Source organism: Rhinatrema bivittatum, chromosome 2 (assembly GCF_901001135.1).
Source record: "Rhinatrema bivittatum chromosome 2, aRhiBiv1.1, whole genome shotgun sequence".
NCBI classification, from domain to species: Eukaryota; Metazoa; Chordata; class Amphibia; order Gymnophiona; family Rhinatrematidae; genus Rhinatrema; species Rhinatrema bivittatum.
This window is the reverse complement of record NC_042616.1, coordinates 425,510,131-425,532,792: the sequence shown is the minus strand read 5'-3', so window position 1 is coordinate 425,532,792 and position 22,662 is coordinate 425,510,131. Positions and strand designations below refer to the sequence as shown.

The following is a 22,662-nucleotide window of genomic DNA, read 5'->3' as shown; positions in this document are numbered from 1 at the left end:
CCTCCATGCAATGGGGAATGTTGGTTATTGGATTTCACAGTCTGGGCAGGTGATTTACCCCAAGGCTTTCTGTAATTTATTCAGATTGCTCTGAGTTGCTAGATTGGGTATATTGAAATATTGGCAGAGTGAAGAAGTGCCTCCAACTAAACTGTGGTTTGTTCAAATGTTAGATTGGAAATTTCATGTTAGATGCTAAACTGGTATGCAGACCTTGAAATAGGGAGTTTCAAATAGCCTGGGAAGTCTTTTATGAGATTACACCTCTACAGTATAACTAATTATAAAAATTCTAAATACTTGGTTGCTGCTAGATCAATGGCTCAGTACAGGGTGTGTGTGCATAATTATCTTGTTATGTTTGCTCTGCTATGGCAATGCGTTGTGAAATATGTAAAAAAAAAAAGTTTATCCCAGTTTTTTTCTGTTCAACTGTGTTTGTTTGTTTTTTTAATACATCAAGCTAATTGTACTATGGTTGAATCAAATGAATACACTTAAAATAAAATAAAAACCTTTCCACAACAACAAATTCTAGTCCACATATGCATTTAGTGCCACCAGTTGTATAGTTTGTAAACGGAAGATGCAGCGCTGTTCCATTTTTGACAGGTAGCTCTTTCAGTCACCACCTCTCATGAATTTGTTCACAGGATCTAGAAATAAACATTTAAAAATACAAAAACCGTGTAACTGTTGCAAAGAATGCTGTACAAGGGGTGCACTCAGGTTCCTCAATTTTAAGCAGCTATGTTCAGACATCCAAGTTCTGAATTCTCTCTTAGATTTGCCAGCATCGAGCAAGGACTAAGAACTACAGAGATAACAAAAAGCAGTGGAACAACTGGTAAAATATTTCAGTTTAAAACCTGTCCAGTATCTGGATGAACAAATTCTTGCGATTGTAAAACGTTATCGTACATGGATGCCATTTTGAAATCTCCATGCCAGACTTATGGTGAGGACTTTGCACATGCTAAAAAGCAGATGGAAAATTTGTAGGTACTGAAGTACCTGTGGTGCCGTCTGGCCTTGAATTTTGAAAGGGAAATGCTGCGAGAAGCTTGTCTTTGAAAATTTGCTGGTCCAATAAAACAGAACGGAAGACGGTCAAGCGTAGCCTCAGGCAAACAAAAATGGGACAAGACCATTCGCCTTGGAAAGGAAATTCTTTATTAATATCAATTAAGTCCAAATTAAAAGAAAGAATGCCCGACTCTGGCCAAGTTTCACCTGATCGGCTGCATCAGGGGCTTAGTTTTCCTGATCAAATGTTAAAGGTGTATAAATGTTCATATGCATATCACTATGGCAGTATTGACTACAAGTGGCAAACAAGATTGTCTCATTGAGCACTTTTCTCTTTTAGCAATTTCTTTAGAATATCGCAGTTCCTTAGCCTTCCATACAAGGGCACCAAGAAATACTGCTGCTCGAAAAGAGTATACACCTTTAACATTTTATCAGGAAACTTAAGCCCCTGAGGAAGCCGATCAGGTGAAACTCAGCCAGAGTCTGGCATTCTCTCTTTTAATTTGGACTTAATTGACATTAATAAAGAATTTCCTTTCCAAGGCAAACGGTCTTATCCCGTTTTTGTTTGCCTTTGAAAATTTGGTGGCAGGTTGGTGGGTACAAAGTACCCATGATGTTTTAAATGCCCCCCCCTTTAAAACAAAAATGACAGGAGTTGGGTGTCACCTTACAAACTACATAAGAACACAAGACTTGCCATAATAGGTTAGACCAAAGGTCCATCAAGCCCAGGATCCTGTTTCCAACAATGGCCAAGCCAGGTCACAAGTACCTGGCAGGATCCCAAGGGGTAGATAGAAATCCACTGCTTATTCTTGGGATAAGCAGCTTGGAATCTAACACTCTACCTTAATAATGGTTAATGGACATTTCCTCCAGGAACTTGTCCAAACCTTTTTTAAAAGCAGCTGCACTAATAGCTTTCACCACATTCGCTGGCAACAAATTCCAGAGCTTAATTATACATTGAGTAAAAAAATATTTTCTCTTATTGGTTTTAAATGTATTACTTAGTAACATCATTGTTTGTCCCCTGGCCTTTGTACTTTTCAAAAGAGTAAACTGATTGTTTACTAATTCCTCTTGCCTTTTTTTTTAATTTTTTTATTATTGTGAAGTTATTTTATAGACCTCTGATCATATCTCCCCTCAGCCGTCTTTTCTCCAAGCTGAACAGCCCTAACCTCTTTAGCTTTTCCTCATAGGGGAGCTGTTCCATCCCCTTTATCATTTTGGTCGCCTTTCTCTGTACCATTTCTATATCTTTCTTGAGATGTGGCGCCCAGAACTGCACACAATACTCAAGATGAGGTCACACCATGGAGCAATACTAAGGCATTATGTTATTCTCTGTTTTATTCTCCATTCCTTTCCTAATAAAACTTCACATTCTATTTGCTTTCGCAGATGCTGCACCACACCCAGCAAACAGTTTCAAAATATTTTCAACCATGACACCTAGATCCTTTTCCTGACTGGTGACTCTTAATGTGGAACCTTGCATTGTGTAACTATAATTTGGGTTACTCTTCCCTAAATGCATCACTTTGAACTTGTCCACATTAAACTTCATTAACCATTTGCATGCCCAGTCTCCCAATTTTGCAGGGTCCTCTTACAATTTCTCACAATCCTCTTGGGATTTAACAACTTTGAATAATTTGATTATCTCCCTTGTTGTTCCCATTTTCTGGTCATTTGTAAATATATTAAAAAGCAGTGGTCCCAGATCAGATCCCTGGAGTACTCAACTATTCACCTTTTTCCATTGGGAAAATTTACCATTTAGCCCTACTCTGTTTTCTATCTTTTAACTAGTTTGCAATCCATAACAGGCCACTTCCCCCTATCCCATGACATTTTAATTTCCTAAGAAGTCTCTCATGAAGGACTTTGTCAAATGCTTTCTGGAAATCCAGACACACTATATCAACTGGCTCTCCTTTATCCACATGTTTATTTATGCCCTCAAAAAACATAGCAATTTTGTGAGGTAAGACTTCCTTTGGCTAAATCCATGTTTGCATTGGCCCATTAAACTAAGTCTATCAGCAATTTTGTTCTTTATAATAGTTTCTACCATTTTGCCAGGCACAGATGTCAGACTCACTTTTTAAAAATTGGTGTTACAGAGGCAGCAGTCCAGTCTTCAGCCACTCTAGATGATGTTACTGATAGTTTACAAATTTCCAATAACAGGTCTGCAATTTCATTTCTCAGTTCTTTCAGTACTCTGGGATGTATACCATCTGGTCCAGGGGATTTACTACTCTTTAGTTTGTCAATTTGCCCTAGTACATCTTCCAGGTTCAATAAGATTCAATTCAGTTCCTCTGAATCATCACCTTTGAATATAATTTCTGGCATGGGCATATCTCTTACATTTTCCTCAGTGAATACTGAAACAAAGAATTCATTTAGTCTCTCTGCTATGGCTTTGTTATCCCTAAGTACCCTTTTACCTCTTGATCATCTAATGGTCCAACTGACTCCCTCACAGTCTTTTTAACCAAATGTACCTGAACACGTTTTTATTATGAGTTTTTGCTTCCATGGCAAGCTTCTTTTCAAATTCTCTCTTTGTCTTCCTAATTTATTAAAGCATGAGCTTTCGAGGTCACAGTCCATTTCATCAGATGCATGAAGTGACGCTGTCCTCGAAAGCTCATCCTTTAATAAATTAGTCTATAAAGTGCCTCCCAACTCCTGTCATTTTTGCTACACCAGACTAACACGGATATCCCTCTGGAGATTTTTCCCCCTTAAAACAGGCTCTTTTCTCTTAACTTGGTTTCAAGGAAAATGTCAGCTTTCAAACTGGAAACTAAAGCTTTCTCAAGGTTTATCTTTGCCAAAGACAGAAAATAAAATAAGATATGGAACAGCAGGCTGAACGGTTGCACGTGATGGATGTGATGATGGCTAAAGAGAATACTTTACTGAGGAAAAAGTTTGAAAATGTAGAAAATGCCCTGAAACTTAAGAGTATATTTTCCAAAGATGACAATTTTCTGCAAGACTGAATGCTTTAAAAAGATATATGATGGAAAGTTTGTAAAGTCTGACGTATATTTCATACCAGCCCAATAGCAAAAGATATTTCATACTAGTTATGTCTTTACAACAAGAAAAAAAGTTCTCCAGTTTTACACTGCCATTTACCTGGCTAAAATGACTTAGACAGAAACTGTCCTGCTCTTCCCAGATATAAGTACATGTGGGTGTGTATTTTTAGCCAGGTAAAAATGATCTTTCCTGGAGGGTTTGTTTAGGTTGGAGGAGTAAAATAGCATGCATACTTGACATTTTCATACAGACTTGCGCTATTTTACCCCCTCTCGGCTGCTCTCATAATAGTAGGTACAAATTTAGGGAGGCAGTTTTAGCGTTCGTACTTTGCACTTGCTAATTTTTAAAGCATATTGTTTCCCTTTGAAAGCTGACTGCAGTGTAGACAAATAAGCAGGACCTCTGGAAATTATGCTTACTAGGTATGTCTAGTAGTACTATAGATATAAATGGGGAAGAGGGCAATTTGGAAACTTCTAGAGAAATCTACTCAGCCTCTGTACTGCCCTCAGCACTTAATCCTAGCTTGACAGTCAGTTAAATCTTCAGTCAGCTTCAGATACTAGAGAAAACTCAGTTCTTGAATACTAAACAATATTTATTAGAATGATAAACAATTTAACACTCACAGAATGAGAAGGCATCATGACAGCTGCACAGAGAGGAGAGACTGTCGCAGCTGTGATACGTTTTGTCTGGAAGCCCAGTAGTCTGAAGGAAACAACTGGAGCTATGTGGAATATGAATGGTGAAAAGAAAAGCTTCTGCGGAGCTTGAGGCAGGGATGAGGATGAGCTAAGAGCTTTTTCCCAACTGAAAAATCCTCCAGGCAGGCAACAGCCCAAGATGCTTTGAGTCAAGGGACCAACAGGAAGATGAGCGAGAGAGAGAAAGAGGAACAGATCCAATAGGAAATTCAGAAAATTCAAACAGCAACCAACAATAACCAATCAGGAAAAGGAGCTTTATACCCTGCAGAGACTCTAAGCTAAGCAATATCTCAAGATGACACAGGATGGCAATGTAATAAAGAAATATATTATATTGTGGAAACAGAACAGCTTTTCTTTTGCCCTTGAGACATAGGTATTGAGTTTTGAAAATTTTGTTACAGAAACTGGTGTGACTTATCTAGGCTTGAAAACTAGATTAGGTCCAGATATATCTCGTTTTATATAAGAGAGATGGGTGATAATTCTTGTTGAGATATTCATCCGAGTCCCAGAAGTACTAAGTCTTTTCTTTCCCCGATAGGCACAAAGTGTGAAAAAACATTTAGGCCATCTGGCCCTAACTGTAGGAATAAGTTTAAAGATTATTTATTCCATTTTTGGGATCCTGATCAGCTTTTCTCCTTGGTTTAGAAAATTATACCTAGGGATTTTAAGAAGGATTAATTGGAAGATGGTTCTAGCATGGGGATTTAAAAGATATTTGGTTTTATTCCTGAAGTGTGATGAAAAATTTGGTTTCTCATAAAATTTACTGTAATTAATCAGCACATGGTTAGTTTTGATACTTTTGCTCCTGACCTCCTTTGAAATGTTAAGGACTTACATCAACATCAGGCTAAGTAATTATGATTATTTGTGTATTTAAAAAGCTGTGTGGTCTGATGACCTAAGATGGCTGCTATTTGAATAATCCTGTATGAGCTCCCTGACGACCTCAATTTTTTTTGTACTTACAATCTAAGACAAAGGAGGTTTCTCCATTGCTTATCGACTAATGCAAGAGGTCTATTGTGCCCTTCTTTATTAAGAAGGGGGTCATTGGGGGGATAGAATCCTCTGACCCAGGTTCTCTCAGCTTTTCAACTAAGCTCCCCTGTGGTTCACCCTGATATTCAGCAGTCCTCTAAGATGGCACAGCAATATTCTGTTTAATGTAAAATGGCTTCCAGTGGCCTTTCAGCTGTAGTCTTGGACTTGATATCTCAGCAGGGCCCCCCTCATGACAGAGGAGGATCTCTTGGCCATGCTCGTGGTAGCTAGGTATGCTAGCAGTAGAGAGAGTATCTTTGGTCTTATGGTGGCCCAGGAGAATACACCTCCAAAGGAAAGTGGAAGAGGATTGGGTGTTGCTGTTGGCTGATGATTTGTTGCACCAGGTCCTTGTGGTTCAAGAGGCGCTCCACCGGATGCCCTCTTCTCCTATGGCTGATTACATCTGGCTGAAGGTTGACTGCAAAAGTAAGAATATGGTTTTGCATTTTGATAATCCACAAAAAGTTTGGTTAAACATAGTGCTTCATCTGGATCTGTATTGGCCATTAGAAGTAAAATGGCATCTAATTCTATAACATCCTTATTAGAACACTAAGAAAATACTGATCCTTGTACATCAAATTAACAAATTACACCTTTCTTAGGAGTCTCCATTTAATGTTCCACTTTCCCCACTTATTAGGCTTTCATTGTGGCAAAATTAGATTTTCAGCACAAGGTGGCAGACAAATTTAAGAAATGAATTGAGTTTTGTGAGCATTCTGTTGAAAAAAATGAAAGAGAATTACTAGAATATATAAAAATATTTCAGAAGCTTTAATACATGATAATTATGGAACCGCAATGTAAGCCGGAAGTGATATGGGAAGATAGGAGTGGTTTCCGTTAATGAACGTTTTATTGAACATTTTGAAGCACTCTCGACTCCGGAGTTTCTCTACCTGCCAAGAGACCATGTTTGGAGATTGCCCCCTACCCCATGGATATCTTGGATTTCCATGTCTCTATTATTCCTCCTAAAGATATATTTAAAAGTTATCTAAAGAAAATATCAAAAAAGTTCAAGCAGTGGCTTTGCCACCTATTTCCAGAGTGTTTTATTTACCTAAGCCAATGGCGGAGCCAGAACTGAATTTTTGAGCAGCCCAAGGTTAAAATGGGAGGGCAGTAGGCATACAGGTCTAGGCCCTACTAGTTGTACTCTTATTGATAAATAATGCCTTAACATGCACCCTACAATGGATTTCTGAGTAGTCTGCAACAACTGTCACACATCATGAGTATGAGTGACGCTTTAAAGTATTTTAATTCTATTTCAAGCACTTACCAACATTAAAAATGAATATAGATTAATAAGGTATTTTATATTTATTGCAGTTTATAAGAACACAACAACATTGTGCAAAAAGTAAACAAAGATTACTGGCATGGTTAAAGGAGAAGTGAAAGAGGCTATTTTAGCCAAAAGATCTTCATTCAAAAAGTGGAAGAAGGATCCATAGGAAGAAAATAGGATAAAGCATAAGCATTGGCAAGTTAAATGCAAGACATTGATAAACAGACTAAAAGAACATTCTAAAAGAAGTTGGCCCTAGAAGCAAAAACTCAAAATAAAATTTTAAAATATATCTGAAGCAGAAAGCCTGCGAGGGAGACAGTAGGACCACTGGATGATCAAGGGATTAAAGGGGCACTTAGAGAAGATAAGGCCATCGTGGAAAGATTAAACTATTTCTTTGTTTAAGTGTTTACTGAAGAGGATATTGTAGAGATACCAGTTCCAGAGAACATATTCATGGGTAATGTTTCAGATCAATTAAACCAAATCACGATGTACCTGATTGACAAACTGAAGAGTAGTAAATCACCTGGACCAGATGGTATACACCCAAGGGTTCTGAAAGAACTAAAAAATGAAATTTCAGAACTATTACTAAAAATTTGTAACCTATCATTAAAATCATCCAATGTACCTGAAGATTGGAAGATGGCCAATGTAAACCAGATATTTAAAAAGGGATCCAGGGGTGATCCGGGAAACTATACACCGGTGAGCCTGACTTCAGTGCTGGGAAAAATCATGGAAACTGTTAAAAGAATTAAAAAACAAAACATTTAGATAGACATGGTTTGATGGGACAAAGCCAGCATGGATTACCCAAGGGAAGTCTTGCCTTAAAAATCTCCTACATTTTTTGGAAGGAGTGAATAAACACGTGGACAAAGGTGAACTGGTAGATGTGGTGTATTTGGATTTTCAGAAGGCATTTGACAAAGACTCAAATGAGAAGCTTCTAAGAAAACTAAAAAGTCATGGGATAGGAGGCAATGTCCTTTTGTGGATTGCAAATTGGTTAAAAGACAGGAAACAGAGAGTAGGATTAAATGGTCAGTTTTCACAGTGGAAAAAGTTAAACAGTGGAGTGCCTCAAGGATCTGTACTTCGACCAGTGCCTTTTAATATATTTATAAATATATTTATAAATGATCTGGAAAGGGGTACAATGAGTGAGGTGATCAAATTTGCAGATGACACAAAATTATGCAGAGTAGTTAAATCTCAAGTGGATTGTGATGAACTGCAGGAGGATCTTGAGAAACTGAAAGATTGGGCTTCCAATGGCAGATGAAATTTAACGTGGACAATTGCAAAGTGATGCATATAGGGAAAAATAACCCATGCTGTAGTTACATAATGTTAGGTTCTATCTTAGGAGTTACCACCTAGGAAAGAGATCTAGGTGTTATAGTGGATATTACATTGAAATTGTCAGCCCAGTGTGCTGTGGCGATCAAAAAAGCAAAAAGAATGTTAGGAATTATTAGGAAGGGAATGGAAAATAAAATGGAGGATGTCATAATGCCTCTGTATCGCTCCATAGTGAGACCACACCTTGAATACTGTGTGTAGTTCTGGTCACTGCATCTCAAAAAGGATATAACTGCACTGGAGAAAGTACAGAGAAGGGCGATCAAAATGAAAAGGGGCATGAGGAAAGGCTAAAGAAGTTAAGGCTGTTCAGTTTGGAGAAGAGACGACTGAGGGGGAATATGATAGAAGTCTCCAAAATCATGAAAGGACTTGAACAAGTTAATGTAAATCAGTTATTTACTCTCTCAGATAGTAGAAGGAGCGGGGGGCACTCCATGAAGTTAGAAAGTAGATCATTTAAAACAAATCGAAGAAAATTCTTTTTCACACAGCACATTGTTAAGCTCTGGAATTCATTGCCAGAGGATGTGGTTACAGCAGTTAGTGTAACTGGGTTTAAAAAAGGTTTGGATAAGTTCCTAGAAGATAAATCCATTAACTGCTATGATGGTAATTAATAAGCAATAGTAGTAGCTTGTGATCTATCTAATGTTTGGGTACTTCCCAGATACTTGTGACTCGGATTGACCACTGTTGGAAACAGGATACTGGGCTTGATGGATCCTTGATCTGACCCAGTATGGCATATCTTATGATCTTAACAGAACATAAGAAAATGCCTTACTGGGTCAGACCAAGGGTCCATCAAGCCCAGCATCCTGTTTCCAACAGTGGCCAATCCAGGCCATAAGAACCTGGCAAGTACCCAAAAACTAAGTCTATTCCATGTAACCATTGCTAATGGCAGTGGCTATTCTCTAAGTGAACTTAATAGCAGGTAATGGACTTCTCCTCCAAGAACTTATCCAATCCTTTTTTAAACACAGCTATACTAACTGCACGAACCACATTCTCTGGCAACAAATTCCAGAGTTTAATTGTGCGTTGAGTAAAAAAGAACTTTCTCTGATTAGTTTTAAATGTCCTCATGCTAACTTCATGGATTGCCCCCTAGTCTTTCTACTATCCGAAAGAGTAAATAACCGATTCACATCTACCCGTTCTAGACCTCTCATGATTTTATACATCTCTATCATATCCCCCCTCAGCTGTCTCTTCTCCAAGCTGAAAAGTCCTAACCTCTTTAGTCTTTCCTCATAGGGGAGCTGTTCCATTCCCCTTATTTTGAAGCCCTTCTCTGTACCTTCTCCATCGCAATTATATCTTTTTTGAGATGCGGCGACCAGAATTGTACACAGTATTCAAGGTGCGGTCTCACCATGGAGCGATACAGAGGCATTATGACATTTTCCGTTTTATTCATCATTCCTTTTCTAATAATTCCCAACATTCTGTTTGCTTTTTTGACTGCCGCAGCACACTGAACCGACGATTTCAATGTGTTATCCACTATGACACCTAGATCTCTTTCTTGGGTTGTAGCACCTAATATGGAACCCAACATCGTGTAATTATAGCATGGGTTATTTTTCCCTATATGCATCACCTTGCACTTATCCACATTAATTTCATCTGCCATTTGGATGCCCAATTTTCCAGTCTCACAAGGTCTTCCTGCAATTTATCACAATCTGCTTGTGATTTAACTACTCTGCACAATTTTGTGTCATCTGCAAATTTGATTATCTCACTCGTCGTATTTCTTTCCAGATCATTTATAAATATATTGAACAGTAAGGGTCCCAATACAGATCCCTGAGACACTCCACTGTCCACTCCCTTCCACTGAGAAAATTGCCCATTTAATCCTACTCTCTGTTTCCTGTCTTTTAGCCAGTTTGCAATCCACAAAAGGACATCGCCACCTATCCCATGACTTTTTACTTTTCCTAGAAGCCTCTCATGAGGAACTTTGTCAAACGCCTTCTGAAAATCCAAGTATACTATATCTACCGGTTCACCTTTATCCACATGTTTATTAACTCCTTCAAAAAAGTGAAGCAGATTTGTGAGGCAAGACTTGCCCTGGGTAAAGCCATGCTGACTTTGTTCCATTAAACCATGTCTTTCTATATGTTCTGTGATTTTGATGTTTAGAACACTTTCCACTATTTTTCCTGGCACTGAAGTCAGGCTAACCGGTCTGTAGTTTCCCGGATCGCCCCTGGAGCCCTTTTTAAATATTGGGGTTACATTTGCTATCCTCCAGTCTTCAGGTACAATGGATGATTTAATGATAAGTTACAAATTTTTACTAATAGGTCTGAAATTTCATTTTTTAGTTCCTTCAGAACTCTGGGGTGTATACCATCCGGTCCAGGTGATTTACTACTCTTCAGTTTGTCAATCAGGCCTACCACATCTTCTAGGTTCACCGTGATTTGATTCAGTCCATCTGAATCATTACCCATGAAAACCTTCTCCATAAGATCCAATCATAAGATCCAATCATTTAATAAAAACAAATATCAATATATTCTTTTATGAATCCTCTTTCCAAAATCACAGATAATATAACTACAATAAAACATCAATAATCATAAGAAGATTTGCAATCAATGCAGAACAGAACTAGGACAATGAATATTACAACCCAACATGCAAAAAAATATATTCAAATTCTGGTTTCACAAGATTTCTTCTTCCCTCTGCTCATTTGGGGAGAAAATGTATATATTTAGTGTGGTTGTTTTTTGCTATTAATCTGACTTGGGTACAGTTCAATACTAGCAGACTGGTACCTCAACTTAACTGGCAGTTTCAGTCAAAAACTTCTCTATCTCCATCTGCTGGAGGGGAGGCAAAACCCAGCTGTCTGGACTGATCCGTGGTACTACAGGAATCAGAAATTCTCAAGAAGGGTTCTCTGCAAGATAAGGCCTGAAGTTCCGACACATGATGAGCTGATGAGATAGCCACCAGGAAAATCACTTTCAAAGTAAGATCTTTCAGCATCGCACATTTCAAAAGGCTCAAACGGTGACATACATATGGCCTGCAAAACCAGAATGAGACTCCAGGAAGGACAGGGATTCCGGACGGGTGGACACAGATGTTTAACTCTCCGCAGGTAGCGCATGATGTCGGGGTGCGCCGCCAAGCGAACTCAGTGTATCTTACCCCGAAAACAACCCAGAACCACCACCTGAACTCTCAGGGAATTAAAGGATAATCCTTTGGCCAGACCAGCCTGCAAAAAGGCCAAGACATCACCCACGGAGGCACGAGTGTGGACCATCTTGCGTTCCACGCATCAAGACTCAAAAATACCCCAAACCCTGACATACACCAGGGAGGTAGAGGTCTTTCTGGACTGCAAAAGGGTAGCAACCACTGCATCTGAATAATCCATATTCGTTAAGTGTTCCCTCTCAAAAGCCATGCCGCTAGACAAAAGCGATCTTCCCCTTCCAACCACACGGGACCTTGTTGGAGGAGATCAGACTGGAGAGGAAACCTCAATGGACCATCCACCGCTAGGTTTACCAGGTCCACAAACCACGGCCGCCTTGGCCATTCTGGTGCTACGAGGATTATGTCCCCTCAGTGAACCTCTACTCTGCGCAACACCTTGCCGACTAGCGGCCATGGTGGAAACATGTACAGCAGAACGGCCAAGGGAGGACCAGAGCGTCCACCCCCTTCTGCGCCCATCTCCCAATGCCGACTGAAGAACTTTGGTGCCTTGGCATTGTGAAAGGTCGCCATCAGATCCATGCAGGGGTGGCCCCACCTGCTGCATATAAGGCAAAAGGCATCCTCCATCAGCAGCTACTCTCTGCGATCCAGACAGTGCAGATTCAGGAAGTCCACCTGAACGTTGTCTGAGCCTGCAATATGAGAGGCCACTATCCTTTCCAGATGAAGTTCTGCCCAATTGATCAATTCCCAGGATTCCAGGGCTACTGCTCTGCTCTTGGTGCCTCCCTGGTGATTTATGTAAGCACGGCTCTGGTCTCCAACCGACTGATTGACCACGAGGACTCCATTGGCCCTGGACTGATCTGCATTGGCAGACTGTACCCCAACCGGAAAGACGGCATCCGTGGTCACTACTACCCAAGAGGGAACCTCTAGGTCTACCCCTCTACAAAGCCTGTCCGGGGTGAGTCACCGGGTGAGACTGGACCACGCAGATTCTGTAAGCAGAAGCAGTAGCTGAAACTGCTCGGAGATTGGGTACCAACAGGATAGCAAAGCTGACTGAAGAGGCCTCATATGAGCAAAGGCCCACGGGACTAAGTCCAGGGTTGAAGCCATCGATCCAAGAACCTGCAGATAATCCCAGACTCTGGGAATGCGCATGGTCAACAGTGAGCAAACTTGAGCCTTCATCTTGTGGATCCACTCCTCGGTGAGAAACACCTTGCCTGACCTTGTGTTGAAGAGAGCCCCCAGGAACTCCAAGGTCTGGGAGGGAACTAAATGACTCTTGGCCAAATTGACTATCCACCCCAGGGATCGCAAGAAGCACAGGACTCGATCCACTGCCTCGACAGAGGGACTTGGATTTCCCCCAAATCAACCAGTCGTCCAAATAAGGGTGCACCAGAACTCCGTTCTTCCGAAGGGCAGCTGCCACCACCACCGTTACCTTGGTAAAGGTCCTGGGCGCTGTTGCTAAGCTGAAAGGCAGGACGCAAAACTGGAAGTGTTCCCCCAGAATCATGAAACTGAGGAATCTTTGATGGTCGGGAAGAATTCAGATATGCAGGTAAGCTTCCGTCAACTCCAGGGATGTGAGGAACTTTCCCCTGTGAACCACTGCAATGTCTCCATGCGGAAGCACGGCACCCGAAGAGCTCTGCTCACCTTCTTCAAAATCGAGGAGGCCAGAAAATACCTTCCTTCTTCGGTGCCACAAAGTAGATAGAGTACCTGCCTATCCTTTGCTCTGCTGGGGGTACTGGCACTATGGCCCCCAGTTCTCAGAGGCGACCGACTGTGGCCTGTACAGCTAACAATTTTTGCCGGTAAGAGCATGGCGAGACGAGAAAACGATTCTTTAGAGCAGTGGTTCTCAACCTTTTTTCGGCCGGGACACACCTGACAGATGGTTCTCAAGTGCGTGACACACTGAACATGTGACCGTCACGGGACAAAATGTAAATATACATTCTGCATCCTCAGGAACCACGTTGACCCCCAAAAATGGGTGCAGAGCAGAAATAGGGCATTACTCGTACAGCTCACAATACAAAAAAAGATATTCTGGATCTGATGACATCTCAGTAAAAGCAAAACAAACTCTTTACTGGCAAACACAATACCCCTCCTTATGAAAAGACAGTAATTTACCACTACAAATATTTAACCAGGCCCTAAACATTAATACACCTCCTATTAGGAAAACAGAGCAACCCAAACTGCTATAGATAGATACCCACTGAGAAATAATTGTAAAACTATACTAATAAATGTTACAAAACAGCTGATGAACAGAATAACATCCAACAATTAAAAACTCATAAACAATGGATAGAAATTGTCTAAATATCAAAATATTTCAAAACAGCAGCCATCACATAAGAACATAAGAAAATGCCATACTGGGTCAGACCAAGGGTCCATCAAGCCCAGCATCCTGTTTCCAACAGTGGCCAATCCAGGCCATAAGAACCTGGCAAGTACCCAAAAACTAAGTCTATTCCATGTTACTATTGCTAATGGCAGTGGCTATTCTGTAAGTGAACTTAATAGTGCCAGGTAATGGACTTCTCCAATCCTTTTTTAAACACATCTATACTATCTGCACTAACCACATCCTCTGGCAACAAATTCCAGAGTTTAATTGTGCGTTGAGTAAAAAAGAACTTTCTCTGATTAGTTTTAAATGTCTTCATGCTAACTTCATGGATTGCCCCCTAGTCTTTCTACTATCCGAAAGAGTAAATAACCGATTCACATCTACCCGTTCTAGACCTCTCATGATTTTATACATCTCTATCATATCCCCCCTCAGCTGTCTCTTCTCCAAGCTGAAAAGTCCTAACCTCTTTAGTCTTTCCTCATAGGGGAGCTGTTCCATTCCCCTTATTTTGTAGCCCTTCTCTGTACCTTCTCCATCGCAATTATATCTTTTTTGAGATGCGGCGACCAGAATTGCATACAGTATTCAAGGTGTGGTCTCACCATGGAGCGATACAGAGGCATTATGACATAATGCATTATGACATCACATAATAACCAATAATTAAAATGGCAGTCAATCAAGAAAAATAAACTTAAAAAGCTGCCTTTTACTTACCCTCTCCAGCAACTCTCCTACTCCTTTCTCTTGCAGACCAATAGCACTCATCAGAAGCAGCAGTGGCTGTTGAAACTATGTCCTCACAGTCCTCTTCCTTAGGGCCCACAACCAGTCTCTGTCTCACACAGACTAGTAACTTCCCTAACTAGGATCTCTTCCTCACACACACACACAAGAGTCACCTCCCTGACCAGTCTCTGTCTCTCACACACACATGCTCTGTCACTTACAACCACACACACTGCCACTCATGCACTCATTGTACCACACACACCAAAGCTGCCACTCACCACCCAGGCATCCATTCTACCACAGGCACACAAGCTTTCACTCATGCAACCAGGCACGCATTCCAACGCACACACAAAGCTGCCACTCATGCACCCAGGCATCCATTCTACCACACACACAAAGCTCCCACTCATGCACGCATTCCAACGCACACACAAAGCTGCCACTCATGCAACCAGGCACGCATTCTACCACACACACACACACAAGCTCTCTCATGCACCCATTCTACCACACACACACACAAGCTCTCACTCACGCACCCAGACACCCATTCTACCACACACACACACACACCCAGGCACCCATTCTACCACACACACAAAGCTCCCCCCCCCACACACACACACGCTCTCACTCATGCACCCAGGCACCCATTCTACCACACCCACACAAGCTCTCACTCATGCACCCATTCTACCACACACACACACACACAAGCTCTCACTCATGCACCCATTCTACCACACACACACACACACACCCAAGCTCTCACTCATGCACCCATTCTACCACACACACACAACCTCTCACTCATGCACCCAGGCACCCATTCTACCACACACACAAGCTCTCACTCATGCACCCAGACACCCATTCTACCACACACACAAGCTCTCACTCATGCACCCATTCTACCACACACACACACACACACCCAAGCTCTCACTCATGCACCCATTCTACCACACACACACAACCTCTCACTCATGCACCCAGGCACCCATTCTACCACACACACAAGCTCTCACTCATGCACCCAGACACCCATTCTACCACACACACAAGCTCTCACTCATGCACCCAGACACCCATTCTACCACACACACACACACCCAGGCACCCATTCTACCACACACACACACACGCACCCAGGCACCCATTCTACCACACACACACACACGCACCCAGGCACCCATTCTACCACACACACACACACGCACCCAGGCACCCATTCTACCACACACACAAGCTCTCACTCACGCACCCAGGCACCCATTCTACCACACACACACACGCACCCAGGCACCCATTCTACCACACACACACACGCACCCAGGCACCCATTCTACCACACACACAAAGTTCCCACTCATGCACCCAGGTACCCATTCTACCACACACACACACACACACACACACACACTCAAGCTCTCACTCATGCACCCAGGCACCCATTCTACCACAGGCACACAGCTCTCACTCATGCATCCAGGCACCCATTCTACCACACGCACACAAGCTCACATGGCACCTCTTCTCATTGTTTGGCCCAATAAGCCTGGCCTCCACTTCTAGCCGCCTCTGGCCTGACCTCCCGCGGCGCGCATGTCTCTCCGCTCTTCAGCCACCGGCAGCGGCACGCAGATCTCTCCACTCTTCAGCCGCCGCCGGCGGCGTGCGTCTCTTCCTCTTTTGGCCCCGCTGGTGTCGGCTCGCAGCATCTCTTCATTCTTCGGCTCTGCTGGCCTGGCCTCCAGCGGTGGCGCGCAGCGTCTCTCCATTCTTCAGCCCCGCCCCTGGGGAGAAAGGAAGCACAAGCGGGGCAGTGGAACACCGGGAGCCGCGACACACCTGCCGGTGCTTGGCAACACACCGGTTGAGAACCACTGCCTTAGAGGCCAAGCAAACTCTAGAGTGTAACCTTGACTTATCACATCCAAGACCCACTGGTCTGATGTAATCTTGGTCTACTCCTCGTAAAAGAGAGCCAGCCGACCCCCTATTACGGTAGCAACACCGAGGAGGGGACTGGCCTCGCCTCATTGGAAAGACTTTGCTTTGCCCAAGCCCTGGGTGGTACCTTCTCTGCCGGACCGGCGACCTCGAAAGGGCTGACCCCAAAAGTGCTGCCTGCCAGACGGTCGTCTGGACGAAGAACGCGATGAGCTAGATGCCCAAAACCTATGATTTCCCTGAAACAGAGGACGAGAGGTAAAGGAAGGCCTTGCCTTGGGCTTATCTTCAGGCAACCTGTGAACTTTGTTCTCCCCCAAGGATTTAATCATCTCCTCCAACTCCTTACCAAACAGCAGCTTGCCCTTAAAAGGCAGAGAGCCCAACTGCAATTTGGAGGAGATGTCTGCCACCCAATTCCTCAACCAAAGGAGTCTGTGAGCAGAAACAGCGGACATCATGGTTCTAAGGAGATCCACAGCAGTTCGTACAATGCATCTGCAGTATAGGCCCCATGGCCTCCAGCCACTCCGCCTGGAGGGACTCAGCTTCTGAGAGGGCCTTATCCATCTGGAGCTTCTGCATCCAATGAAGGCCTGCCCACAACATAAAACTGCTACACATAGCAGCCCGAGCCCCCAGAGCAGAGACCTCAAAAAATCTTTTTTGAGGTAAACTTCTAGCTTCTTATCCTGAAGGTCCTTGAGTGCCTCGGAACCAGTGACAGGGATAGTCATCTTCTTAGTGACGGTGGACACAGCCGCATCCACCTTCGCTATCTTAAGAAGATCCAGTGCCTCATCTGGAAGCGGGTATAACTTCTTCATGGATCTGCTCACCTTCAAACCGGCATCTGGAGTGTCCCACTCCCTGAAGAGCAGGGCACTGAACGACATATGAAAGGGGAAAGCTGCAGTGGGGCCCCTAAGCCCCAACATCATCAGATCCACGGTCCCTAGCATAGAGCTCTCTTGCGGGGCCTCAATATCTAACTCCTCAAGCACTGCGGGAATTAGGGGGTGCTAGTTCTTCAGTGTGAAACAAAACACACCACTTTGGGGTCATCCCCCGCAAGCCCTGACGCATCTGGGAGCGACTGGTTTGGGTCCTGGTCTCCCAAATCGGGAGGGGGAGACCAGGGGGAGATCCACTACTATTCTCAAAGACTAAATAGTCCTTCATGATTAATTCTTTGCTGAGAAAAAAAATTGTTCAATAATTGTCCAGGGCAATTGTGTCAAACTATCTTGATTTGGATACAATGTTGTACAATTGGAGCTTGAATTTTGCCTGTATGCAAACTATGATGTTCTATTAAATGAGTTCTAATTGTCCGCTTGTATAACCAATGTAAATTTTAAGACATGGACACTGAATCACATAAACATGAACAGAACTACAATCTGTTATTGTTTTATGTATAATCCTGATATTTTCTGACAAAATGGATCAATATACTTCCATCTATTGTCCGCATATATAAATCACGTTTATGACAGGACCAATGTCCTGTAACCATACTGGTAATCGACTGTATCATCACTCGTAGACCCATTTCACCACAAAAATATGCAATAAGTGGCTTTTCAAAAAATATCCTATGCATAGCTAGGATATGCTATTGTGCTTTTTTAATAATTGCCATCATTGCTCTTGATCTATTAGCATATTGTAAGATAACATTTCTCTCTTTGTCAAGACTTATATTGTATCAATTGGGTGTAATCAGAATATAAACCCTTAGACATGCCTTTCTAACTGCTGAAAACAGATATCATGTTTTCAAAAATCGTTGCTTCAACATGCTTACTGCTTGAATTCTTGTTCTTCTGAACACAGGTGACTTATTCTAAAGAACTAATATACTGGCAGCCCTAATTTTAGTATTCAATGGATTGCAGATGCAAATTATGTACATAACCGTGCCCCTTGCTTACTAATAAGCAGAGCCCCTGATTTCCTGCAGCAGATTTTTCAAAATTCTTCAGCAAGTTTGCATAATTTTGCATGTAGATTCACACCTGGCTATGTAAGTCTTTTTTTTTTTTTTAAACGGAAAACCATTCACATTCTTTTTAAATATTTATATACAAATGCAAATGTATCAAGTAAAAACAAAATCAACCAATGATCAAATAAAGGCATATATTGCAAACGTTTAACTGTGAAATGTCACTTTTGTTTTGAACTGAAATATAGTGCAATCATCCCTTTTAATATTTTCTTGAGAAAGTCCCTGCCTTTCTGGGTATCTGAGCATCTGTATGCTGAACATGCCCTCACTATTGCAGTCTGTCATGCTGTTAATTACACAGAAAGATACCAGTGCATATTTTGGGGACATGGGAAGAGACACAAAAAGGGATCGAATTAACACAGGTTTGACACTTAGCAGTAGTGCCAGACAGCAAGGCTTCTATGAACTGAAATTAATGCCCTCTCTGATAGCTGTGGGACAGCAGCAGTTGCAGACTTCCAAAACACATCCAGGTCTTTGTAAATGGTATATGATTGGCCACATGTGCAGGTTCCAGAACCTTTGTATAAAGATGAAAATTCTTCTATAGAGACATCACTCCATCCAGGAATTATATCAAAATCATCTTGGGTTTGTTAAGGATTTAAGAGATCAAACATTCTGACTGCTTTTGCTGTCCACTCCAACTTCACTCCTCTCCTCCTATTCCCGTCAGGTCAGAAGCAAGGGGGATGGGTAACAACAGAAAGAAAGGGGCTGAATTAAGGAAGAGTTGCCTCTTCTTTCATCTGACTCTGTGACAGGTTGTCAATTAAAAAATAACAAATCAATTATGCAGTTTCTTTGGAAGGCCTGGAGGAGCCCAGTCTCTGAGGCCCGCGATAATGCGAGCGCCAGGCTGGCTCCTCCCTTCGGGCAACACGGTTTTCGAGTGCCAGAGGAGGAGGGATGTTCGGGGGAAGTGGGGGGCAGAAGCACCTTATTTTTATTTTAATTTGAATCAGTGCACTGGGGACGCCTTACTGGACCCCCGCGGGTCATGATTGGTCACCCCCAGTGCACCAAGGGATCTCATGCCGATGGCGCGGGAGGGATATAAAAGAGGGTGTTCTCATACCCCACCCCCTTTTTTCCCTGCTCGGCCCTGTTGTTCAGTTCGTGATCGGTGCGATTTTTTCTTGGGCTCCTCCTCTGGCCTGCCTTATTTTCAGCGATCCTTCGGGGCTGGGCCTGAAATGCCTGCTCATGGTTGTGCACGTTCGGGGGTTCCAAGGTCTGCCCATGCAGCACTTCATTCCTCCGCCTCTTCTTGCACCTCTGGCAGTTCAGTTGGGGGATCTTCCCCTTGCAGTGGAGAGGGGGCTGCAGTTCCTGAGGCATTGGGGGTGGCCGCTTCTCTAGGTCAGGGGTCACAATTTCTTGAGGTGCCTCGGGTCCCTTTTACCTGTCAACGCTTTGATAGACAGGCAGGTGCAGACTGAACAACGCGGGTCTCTGATCACGCAAGCCAGCTTTAATATTTCTGCCGAGCCTGCTATACAGTCTTTGGAAAGACCTATTGGCTTTCCACGCACAAGCGGCATTGCATCTGTAGTGGGTGGAATCATTCCCCACCCCCCCCACCTTCCGTGTTGTGTAACCGCGATTTCAATATGACTAGTGGTGTGGGGGTCTTTTCCGGGCATCTTTCAGTTTTGCCTCAGCAGGTACTCTCCAATGTGCTAACTGCCTTGGGTTATGCCTCCCTCCTGTATTCAGGCTTCCCTCAGAGTTTCCCTGGTGAATTTTTAGTAGCAGGGGCTCAGTCCTCTACTAACCCTGCGCTTATGGGGTCTAGTTTGCTTAATCCTGCTGGTATGGAAGCAGATGTGAATCAAAACCGGAATCAGTTCCGTGGACCATCGGGAAATTATTTTTCCCACGGTCCGTTTTTTGTTTTTTAATCGGCCGTGCCGAACCGATAACCCAAAAACACAGCCCGACCCTTTAAAATTAGTTCTTTAGTATCCCCCCCACCTTCCGGACCCCTCCAACCCCCCAAAAATATTTTTAAGTACCTGGTGGTCCAGTGGGGGTCCCGGGAGCGTTCTCCCGCTCTCAGGCCGTTGGCTGCCAGTAAACAAAATGGCACCGATGGCCCTTTGCCCTTAGCATGTGACAGGGTATCCGTGCCATTGGCCGGTCCTTGTCAAATGGTAGGAACAATGGACGGCCAGCGCCATCTTTAAAAATGGCGCAGGCCATCAGATAAACGATTCACATCCCTACTGCTTGTCCCTCCTGCTTCCGTTCCTATTGGGCCCTTTAATCCACTGCTTTCATCGGTATCCTCTGGTTTTTCTCCCATGGTGGGTGGTACTGTTTCTACTTTTCCTTTCTCGGGTTCTATTGGATACAGCGGAAATGACCAGATGCAAGCAGTGGGATTCCAAGAGGAGCGTGGGGTTGGGTCCCTAGGATCCCCTGAATTTGTTTTTCAGCCTGATGTGCGGAGTGTTCCAGACATCAATAACCATGACCGTCCTGGCCCTTCAAGCCGTGAGAGCTGGAGAAACCAGCATGTTTCAGTGATCAGCAGGACTGGGGTGACATCTGATGATCCAGGTCTTCGGTGGCTGTCCTGTCAACTTTGGCCCTGCTGCTCCTGCTCTTCCTGCTGAGCCTACTTCACATCGCACTGACGCCCCTGGTGAGTTTGTAGCACGTGATCATTTGTCTGTAACTGCGGGTCCGCTTTGATTTCTTACCAATACTCTTCTTGTGCATATGATGTCTTTACCTACTAATAGCCTGTCATTCTTTGGATAGCAGTAGATAGCTTTGGTCGGGGCAAGGTTCCTGGGGATCTGGGTTCCTTGTCCCCCCTCTGGGCCAGGTAGAGCAGAGAGGTCTAGAAATGTGGATACTAGTGCAGTTAGCATCACTATAGGCGGTAGTGTGATGGAATCAGTGTTTGTGGGTGATAAGGTCAAGGGCAAGGGAGGTGGCACCAGTAATAAAACTCAAACAGCAGGGCAGTGGTAGGAAAGCTAGCTCATCTGATTCCAGTTCCTCTGTTAGTTCATCTTCTTCATCCTCGTCCGGGTCCCAGGGTAGATTTGTAGGTAAGGCTGCACATGCACCGGAAAGAGGTGCCCCTGCACTCGTGGCTGTTACTGAACTATGGTAGGAGGTCTCTCACAAATATAGGAAGCAGATTAAGAAACGTAAATATATTGACATCTTCCGTTTGTTGGAGGGTAGACGAGGAAAATGCTCTAGCAAATGGAAGAGCAAATCTGATTTTCCCTCTGGATCCGAGGTCAAGATACCTAGGACCATTATTAATTGGATTCGGTCCTTCCTTACACTGGCTAGTAGGGTGGGTCATTATGACCCATCACAGTACGATGCATTGTTGACGTTCGCGAACACCATCATAGGAGCTCAAAGATTACGAAGGTTGGGCTTGGCTCAACTATGATGAACGTTTTAGAGATGGGATGGCTGGTAATAAATTGATTTGTTGTAGGATGTTAGTCATTTGCTTAAGCCAAAGACTAACAAGGCTCACCCTTCTGGCCTTCACGCTTCGGTCCAACCAGGTTATTCTGCACCTAGAGCCTCTCTGCAGCAGAACCGGCCATTTGATGTACAAGATGCCAGCACTGGGCAAGGTAAGTCGGCAGTCGGGGCTTCTGAAGTCTGTTGGCGCTTCAACCGATCAGGATGTCTTTCACGATTGCAAATTCAGACACCTCTGTTCCATCTATGCTGCCAATCACGGGCCACTAAATGTCCCCGGAAAACAAGTTCTGGTCCTCCTGTCGCTCCCAAGTAATTTAGAATGGGGTAGGGCTCCTACCCCTACTTCAGTTGAAAA

General features: G+C 43.3%; 1 protein-coding gene across 2 annotated transcripts in view; it reads right to left on the bottom strand.

Annotated features, from left to right (window-relative positions):
* Nucleotides 1-22,662, bottom strand: part of POLR3H (RNA polymerase III subunit H) — a 155,291-nt gene that overhangs the window by 5,746 nt on the left and 126,883 nt on the right. Inside the window, exon 7 of one of the 2 annotated variants that reach the window (XM_029590257.1) lies at nucleotides 4,691-6,288. The exons of the other annotated variant lie outside the window; for it this stretch is intronic. Within the exon in view, the coding sequence (XP_029446117.1) occupies nucleotides 6,268-6,288 (21 nt within the window). The 3' untranslated portion in view covers nucleotides 4,691-6,267. Of the gene's footprint in view, nucleotides 1-4,690; nucleotides 6,289-22,662 lie in introns of those variants that run through there. 2 annotated transcript variants of the gene reach the window in all.